At 43.5% G+C, this 9055-nt stretch overlaps 1 protein-coding gene across 5 annotated transcripts in view; it reads right to left on the reverse strand.

The window, feature by feature from the left end:
- Window positions 1-8475, reverse strand: part of LOC116972143 (proteoglycan 4-like) — a 31511-nt gene extending 23036 nt beyond the window's left edge. For 3 of the 5 annotated variants that reach the window (XM_033019521.1, XM_033019517.1, XM_033019518.1), the window contains exons 1-3: window positions 8344-8475; window positions 3420-3585; window positions 3230-3283 (exon numbers count right to left, since the gene is read on the reverse strand). In XM_033019521.1, the coding sequence (XP_032875412.1) occupies window positions 3230-3283; window positions 3420-3564 (199 nt within the window). In that variant the 5' untranslated portion in view covers window positions 3565-3585; window positions 8344-8475. Of the gene's footprint in view, window positions 1-3229; window positions 3284-3419; window positions 3586-5880; window positions 5957-8343 lie in introns of all 5 variants that reach the window. The other 2 variants (XM_033019520.1, XM_033019519.1) reach the window with 1 other exon arrangement.
- Window positions 8476-9055: the final 580 nt, after the last annotated feature.

Genomic DNA, 9055 nt, shown 5'->3' on the forward strand with positions numbered 1-9055 from the left:
ATAATGAAAAATTCAATAAATTAATAACCCAGTGCGAGTGCAAAAAAAGTCAAGAGGCCTTATTGCAATCAAAGACAGTCCACAGTTCATAGTTGAGATTAGTTGTGTAGTGTTCAAGAGCCTGATGGTTGTTGGGAAAAAGCTATTCTTTGAAACTGGTAGTCATGACTTTCAGACTCCTATACCTTCTTCCCGATGGCAGGAACGAAATGAGAGAGCAGGTGTGGGTCTTTGATGATGCTAGCTGCATTGTTCAGGCTGTTAGATCTATTTGATGGTGGGGAAGTCAGTATCCTTGATGGACTGGGCAGTGTCGACCATTTTTTAAAATCATCTTCATTTCTGATCGATCGTGTTGCCAAACCAGATCAAGATGCTACCAGTCATTAGATTCTCTACCGTATCCCTGAGAAGTTCATGAGAGTATTTGTCAACATACTGAGTCTCTTCAATCTTCAAAGGAAGTGGAGACGTTGATGGGCTTTCTTTATGATTGCACCAATATGCTGGATCCAGAACAGATCTTCAGAGATAGTCACACCCTGGAACTTAAAGCTGTTGGCTCTCTCTTCCACTGACCCATCAATCTTCCTGAATCCTCAGCCTCCTTCGAAAGTCAACAATCAGCTGGTTGGTCTTCCTGATGTTGAGAGCAAGTTTGTTGATTTGGCACCATTCAATCAGATGATCGATCTCCCTCTTACACTATGACATCATTACCCGCAATTCATCCAACAACTTGGTGGTGTTGCCGAATTTGGAGATGATGTTGGAACTGCGTCTGCTATATAGTCATGGGTATATCGGGACTAGGGCACACAGTCTTGAGGGGCTCCTGTGTTGATGGCTATCGAGGAACAAGTGTGCCAATTCGCACTGATCCGTCTGCCGATGAGAAATTCACTGTTTTGAACTCCTTCACTATTTCACAGATCTCTATCAGGTCATGCCCATCACTCTCCCCCTCAAACTCTTCAAACTTTTCTGATATTGTAACTGTTCAGTTTTGTGATCATCCATGTAGATTATGTTTAGTGGATCTCTATATCCTTTTTTGTCTGTAAATTTGACACAAATTCCAAAGTAGTGGATTGGACTTACAAAAAGCTGCACCGAATTAGCCCCAAAAATTCAAATTTTAAGGCCTTAAGCCTGTTTTCTGCACAGTTTTGGGCAAGTATCATCATAAGGCAGGGTTTAGTTCCAGGGAAAGGGATTAGATTTCTGTCTGTGCCCTGGGAGATGAAGGAAATCAAGGGATGTGTGATTAGCGCAGGAAGGTGGTGCTGAGGTAAAGGATATGCCATGATCTGAGTGATTAGAAACTAAGTCTAATGTTCTACGACATCTTCTACTTCATATGTTGTTACAACCACTCTGCTACCTTTAAATGTGTACCTGTTGGCAGGTACCCTCAGCTCCTTTCAATCTAAATACAATGAGCATAACAAATTCGATGTGGATTTTTAAATCAATGTTACTTGATAAAAAGTGAAAAAAACACGCCTGCAAGCCTTATTTCTCTGACATAATACCACGTGAGGAATTACACTAATTATGAACTATGCATAATTAACATTTTTCATTAATTTTACTTTAAGAACGCAGCACTGGCTTTCAAGGTGCTCATATTGACCAATGCCATGCCAGTAACTTTTGGGATGTGCTGGTCAAAAGAATAGAAACGTGGGTGGAAACAGGCAGAAAAAAAAAAATATTTGTTAAAGGAAAATGAAGGTACCGTTAAGGAAATAATTAAGACAAACTCCTCAACTGGGCTGTAACTGTTATTGTTACGCATTGCTACTTGGTTTCATTTTATGAGGAGAGCAAAAGATTTTGTTTAATGAACACATATTCCCAATTTTGCCAAAATCTTGAACCAAAATTAAAGGCTGAAAATTTGAACATTGTGACAGGTGGTTTAGGTTCCCTTGTAATATTCCAGAGTGAGGCAAAATTACCCCCAAATTGTTCTCATTCCTTTCCAGAAAGAAAGGACACTAAACTGCATAATTCTCCATTAAAATTGCATTCTGAAACTGAATTCTAGGCATGCCAATAATATAAAAATACTACTAAATGGAAAATATATATCAAAAGAGGAACAATACAGTAGACACAATGAATCGCAGATGCTGGTTAACAAAAAAATACACAGTGCTAGAGTAACACTGTGTGTCAAGCAGCATCCCCGGAAAACCATGATAGGTGATGTTTCAGTCTGAAGAAGGGCCCCGATATGAAACGTCATTATGTCAATACCTGTACTGTAAATTTCTTCATCCCTACACTTTATCTGAAAACGCAAAAGTGATTTGAAAAATTATGTTTGCGTGAGACCAAAACTCATTGGAGTTTAAGGAGATTTGTATGGCAAGTTTTTTTACACAGATATTGGTGGTGGTGGAGGCAGATACAACTGGTGTTTAAGAGGCTTTTAGATAGGCACATGGAAGTACAGGGAATGGAGGGATTTGGATCATTTGCAGACAAAGATGTTTATTTTGGTTTCATTGTGGTCCGAAGAGCCTATTCCTGTGCTGTTCTATGTTCAAAGTAGCTCATGGAGATCAGCGATCAATTTGCAAATTACAATTTGAATATAATTATGAATTAAGGCATCCAAAAAAACATGACAATTTCCAAACACTGATTTTCCATCTCTCCCCTTCTATTCATAGGAATAGGAAAATATTCCTATTTGCAAGCTTGAAAGCAGATATGTCCTACTGTTGGACATTTTACAGATTAGACTGTAGCAAAGATGATTGAGGAGAAGAGGAATGGTAAAGGAAAACAAGATCATATCTTAAGTAAGAAGTGTAGAAAACCTGTTCCCACGTGTAGGCATTTAAAGCTCAGAGACAAAAATTAACATGGCAAAGGTGACAAAAGTAATGTGAGAAGCAACTCTGGAACTCACTGCTTAATGAAAATAGAGTCTATAAGAGCTTTCATAACAAGGTAAGGGTAGGTGATGGAGCAAAATAATTTGCAAACCCTCATAGAAAGACCAAAGGAATGAGACTGAATAGATCATTCTAAAAATCTGCTTCAAACCATGATAATTTTTTGATGCTATGATTCATTAAACTGTAAGTGCAGTTTTAATAATTATACACTTCTACTGTTTAGTTGAGTGAAACACACCCACAGTACAATTATTCAGCAGTGTCACTAGAGGAACTGATTACTCTCCATTCAATGAATTAGTCAGTTGTCTTACCTCTGCTCATATGAAACATTTTAACCAGGTCACATATATCAAGTGTTGGGTTCCCTAATGGAAATAGAAACAATAAACAATAAATCCAATTGTACTTTACTCACCATTAAAAATATATGTTGTAATTTCAACTACAATTGAGATTATTACATTTGCTCAACAACAAAGTAAATGAAGGCAGGATACAAACCTTCTCGAAATTGTAACAACTCAATGAAGTACGAAGAGGCAAATGTTTGGATGTTGTCAGGCTGGTCTTGCACCACAGCTCTGCCTAATGCCTCCAGCAGAGTTTTCAAGCCATCAGGCACTACAAGTTTACCGTGTGACGGCATCTTGATAAATTAATAATATATCTGAAATCAGAATGAAAACAAATATATATGAACATAATGGAAGTGAAAATGGCTTGAATTCTAGTCTAACTGTATTAAATCTAATATTTAAGTAAAACATTTCCCCAACGATAGCGTGGCACAGTGGTGCAGCTGGTAGAGCTGCTGCCTCACAGCGCCATAGACCCGTGTTGGATTTCTGTTCAAGGAAGAACCGAAGAGCCTTGAGACCTTCCTTGTGGGCGATGGTGTATTGTTGATTTCATAAGTTCTAGGATCTTTATTAAAATCTATGGCCTCGGACTAGAGGGGTCGAGATGGCCTGTTTCCGTGCTGTAATTGTTATATGGTTATATGGTTATATTAAAATCTGACTGCACTTTAACCACATGTGTTTTTTCTATTTCAAATCTCAAATTGTAGAGTACAGAGGCAAATAAGTAAATGATGGGTCGTTGTCCCAAACATTATGGAGGGCACTATACATGTCAATAAAATTGAGTGCTTGTCAATTTCCATGGCTTCTCGCTGTGAAATGGGCAGACTGTGTTCCCAAGAGACAATGGGGTCGGTTTACTGCAAGGAGGTTACATGGAAACTTTTTCCCTTGTACTGTTTAAATTCAAGACAACTTTTTTTCTGCTTGTCAATTTCCAAAGTAACTTAAGAAGTTCTCTAATTCTCGATCAAAATCGCATTATAACCAATTTCGCCCATGTAATATAAATAGTGCTCCCTAATTCATTCATTGCGTTATATCTAATTAGTTTTATGGACACACATTCAAGCAGAACTATGTGCAGGAAAGAACTGCAGATGCTGGTTTAAATCGAAGGTAGACACAAAATGCTGGAGTAACTCAGCGGGACAGGCAGCATCTCTGGAGAGAAGGAATGGGTGACGTTTAGGGTCGAGATCCTTCTTCACACTCCATAGCAGAACTACCTGCACTTATGATAGAGGGAAGGAATTGATTCCTGAGATGGGTTTATCTATGTCTATCATTTTATCTCTGTACCTTGGTACATGTGACAATGGTAAACTTAAAATGGTGGTGGTGAGGAACATTGCTGATCCATTAGTCCTTTTGGTGAAGGTGCTCCCACTGTACCATTGAGGAGGGAGTACCAGGATTTAGACCCAACAACAATGAACGGACAGAGATGGCTCCCTTTCATCACCAGAAACCTTTGTGTATCATGGCAGTGAAGGTTGCAGGGTTGGGAGTAGTCTGGGCAAGAATCCCCTCTGTAGTTTGGCAGGTGATCAGAGTGCAGCTGAGGACCAGTGAAGGGAATGGACATTGAATGGACAGATTACTTCATCCTGAATGGTGCCAAGTTACTTGATTGTTGTTGGTGCTACATTGGGAACGTGAAGAATATTCCATTACACTCTAGATCTGTACCACTATGATGATGGAAAGGCTGAGTTACTCCCTGCATGCCCGGCCTGTGATCCTGTGTTGCAGCCACTGTATCCAGCTAGGTTTTGTTTTTCCATGGTAAACTCAGGATATTGATGGAGATGGCAATGCCATTACAGTTGCAGTTACTCCAGAACTCTGTGTTCTGTGTGCACAAGGAACTGCCAGAAAAACAAGCCTTGACAATGTTGGTTGCCAGCTGCTTGAAGGGGAGTTTTTAATACATTGGCCTCTCAGTAACTGCTTCCAGAGATTAAAGAAACTGCTTTTCTGGATTCTTGAGCAAAACACAAAGTGCTGGAGGAACTCAGCAGGCCAGGCAGCATCTGTGGAGGCAAGTGGATGTGCATGGAAAGAATGGATATGATTCACGTGCAGCCAGAGGGGATTAGTTTAACTTGGCATCACACTCGGCATGGACATCGTGGGTTGAAGGACCTATTCCTGTGGTGCACCAACATTGATAGGTAATTTAGACTTTCTTTGCTTTGTCACTGCCTGGTACTTGCCTCAGTCCGTCTCAGCTTATGTGATCTCACGGTTGCCAAATTCTTCCATTGATTCTTTCCATTCTTAATCAGCATGGAGCAGCAATTCTCTAACGTACGTGGGGCATGCGTGGGTCGGGAAGAGTTTCCTACCCAGCTTTTATTTTATGTCCTGACATTTCATTGGAGTTGGTGTTGAGGTCTACCATTTCCCCACATGTACACTGTGCCACTAACTTCGATAGGGTTGCCCTCTGGATTATGAACAATCTCAACTCAAATCCGGGCAATTCAAGCCCTACACCAGCAGTGTTTACTTTCAAACATTTCTAATTCAGCAATTATTTCAATACTCTATTTTGCATGCTATTTCACATGCTATCTAAGTAACTATTGGATTACCTTGTGAACTGAAAAATAGTATTTTTAGTTCTCTTCAGAATGAATCATATCACTGTGTTTCACACTTTCAAGAAATCTGGAAAATTGAGTACATGGTTAGTCCTTGTCAGAGTTCATCTGCCGCAACTTCTAGCTTATCTCCGTGTCTAACTTTTGCCATTATACCTCTGCATTAAAATCTTAATATTAACCAAAGAAAAATGGAGGGATGTGGATCATGTGCAGGCAGATAAGAACAGGTGTTGGCATCATGTTTGGCACAGGTATTGTGGGCTGAAGGCTATATTGTTTTATGTTTTAAAAATAATCCAGGATGTCCCAAAGTGAGATTACACAGCTACATTTATAATCATTTTTATTATGACATCAACTTCCCACAAACTGTTTCTTAAAAAACATTGAGAAAGCCATTATTCATGTCACAGAAATTTTCTTGAATAGTGTAATAGTTTTATGCACCACCACTGACTTTCAGTAAAGGCAGCAAAACATTTTATGTAGGGGTAGAGCACTTCTGGACACTCTCTCCATGGTTTCTGCTGGAATGGCATATGGCACATGATGGGCATCGGTTGGCAGGTGATGCTTAAACCACTTGGAGGAGTTACCACTGGTCCTACAAGTCTCACAGATGAACCCATGGGCAAGCCATACTCCAGTGTGAACGAACAATAAAAAATTGCTGGAGTAACTTAGCCAGTTGGGCAGCATCTGTGGAGGGAAAATGGACAGGCGATGATTCAGGTCGGGACCCTTCCTCTGGACTAAAAGAGTGGAGGGGAGATAGGCAGTATCTCCCTATGAGAGGTGAGTGGGCCAGGGCAAAAGCTGGCACGTGACCGATGGATCCAGGTGAGGAGGGGTAGATTAGTGGATGGAGTCCTAGATAGAGTGGATGTGGAGAGGATGTTTCCACATGGGAGAGTCTAAGACCAGAGGCCACAGTCTCCGAATAAAAGGACGTACCTTTAGAAAGATAAGGAGGAATTTCTTTAGTCAGAGGGTGGTGAATCTGAAATTATTTGCCACAGAAGACAAGGGGGCCAGCAATGGATATTTTTAAGGTGGAGATTGACAAATTATTGATTAGTACGGGTGTCAGAGGTTATGGGGAGTAGGCAGGAAATTGGAGTTGAGAGGGAAAGATAGATCAGCCATGATTGAATGACGTAGTAGACATGATGGGCCGAATGGTCCAATTCTGCTCCTGTATGAGTCAGGTGGGAGAGAGAGGGGTGGAGATAACAGCAGGTGGTAGAACGTGAATGGTGAAAGCAACGATGGGTTGCAAACGATGGAATTTGATGGGAAAAGGACAATGAGACAAAATAAGTGAGGTGGGGTGGGCCAATGGGTACCGAGGGGAGAGGGGATGGAGTGGGTGGGGACAAAGCTAGAAAAGGTGTGAGGCTGATCGAAAGAGTACGTGTGGAAGGATCAGTTGCATAGATGGCCCAAGCTTTCTGAAATTGTAGAATTTAATGTTCATGCCATTGGTTTGCGGACTGCCCGAGGAATATATGCTCTTCCTCCAGTTTGCATTTGGCCTCACCCTCACAGACAGGTGATGTTGGGGATGGGATGGGGAACTGAAATGGCTATCAACCAGATGTTCCAGTGGCTATGGCAGTCAGGGGCTTGACAAAGCAGTCTTCATCTGCCCATGTTCTCACCGATCCTGAACACCAAATGCAATGGACAAAGAGAAGCACCCGCTTCATTCACAACGCTCCCCAATCACCTTTAGTTTAGTTTATTGTCACGTGTACCTAGGTACAGTGAAAAGCTGTTGCAAGCTAACTAGTTAGCAGAAAGAGGATACATGATTACAATCGAGCCGTCGACAGTGGATGGATATAGGATAAAAGGAATAACATTTAGTGCAAGATAAAGTCCAATTAAAGATAATCCGAGTCTCCATTGAGATAGATGGGAGGTCATGGCCGCTCTCTAGCAGTTGATAGGACGGGTCAGTTACCTGATAACAGCAGGGAAGAATCTGGAGGTGACAACTCACACACCTTTCGTTCCGCCCAGCAGAGATGCTGCCTGACCCGCCGAGTCAGTGTGCGAGCACCCCGGGCGGTGGTGCACCCACACTGGGCGGCTGGCACTGCACGGCACTGCATTGCTAGCGAGTCCCAGTCCAGGTTGGGAAACTGAACACTGACTGGGCTTGTGTACACACGGGAGTGCGCACTGCCGGCCGTGCGCGTGCACATACGGGGAGGGGGGTCCCACAGCACGTTGGAGGCGCGCACAGCATATGATGCGCGCGCACACGAGGGTATTCCCACTGGTGCGCGTGCACATACGGGGAGGGGGGTCCCGCACAGAATATGATGCGCGCGCGCACACGAGGGAATTCCCACTGGTGCGCGTGCACGCGGAAAACCCTGGTCGCGAGCGCGGTTGTGAGTTTCAGACCAGGTCACATGCGCGCGCAGGCGGGAGGTTTCTCACCGGGTCCGGGCGCGGGTGAGTGTCCACGCCGCCGCACCGCACTTCAATCGCCGCCGCTTGCCGTAGCCCGGGGCAAACGCATTTTGAAACCCTGCGGGGCAGCGGCGGCGCGCGCACACTGGACCTATTGTCACGTGGGGCCCGGTCAGTGCTCACGTGGGGGTGGCTGTCCGTCAGCGTTGGGCCCGCCCCGTGATTGGATGTGTGTACTGTCCGTCAGCGTTGGGCCCGCCCCCTACCCGCCCCGTGATTGGATGTGTGTACTGTCCGTCAACGTTGGGCCCGCCCCCTCTGAATGACGTGGCCGGGACAGCTTCACCCAAACCACTCCCTCCCCAAGCACAGCTTCGCTCTGTGATCCCCAGGTACTTTCTCCTGCATCCGCAGGGGATAGAAACATAGAAACATAGACAATAGGTGCAGGAGTAGGCCATTCGGCCCTTCGAGCCTACACCGCCATTCAATATGATCATGGCTGATCATCCAACTCAGTATCCTGTACCTGCCTTCTCTCCGTACCCCCTGATCCCCTTAGCCACAAGGGCCACATCTAACTCCCTCTTAAATATAGCCAATGAACTGGCCTCGACTACCTTCTGTGGCAAAGAATTCCACAGATTCACCACTGTCTGTGTGAAAAATGTTTTTCTCATCTCGGTCCTAAAAGATTTCCCCCTCATCCTTAAACAGTGACCCCTTGTTCTGGTCTTCC

Source organism: Amblyraja radiata, chromosome 4 (assembly GCF_010909765.2).
Source record: "Amblyraja radiata isolate CabotCenter1 chromosome 4, sAmbRad1.1.pri, whole genome shotgun sequence".
In the NCBI taxonomy this organism is placed as follows: domain Eukaryota; kingdom Metazoa; phylum Chordata; class Chondrichthyes; order Rajiformes; family Rajidae; genus Amblyraja; species Amblyraja radiata.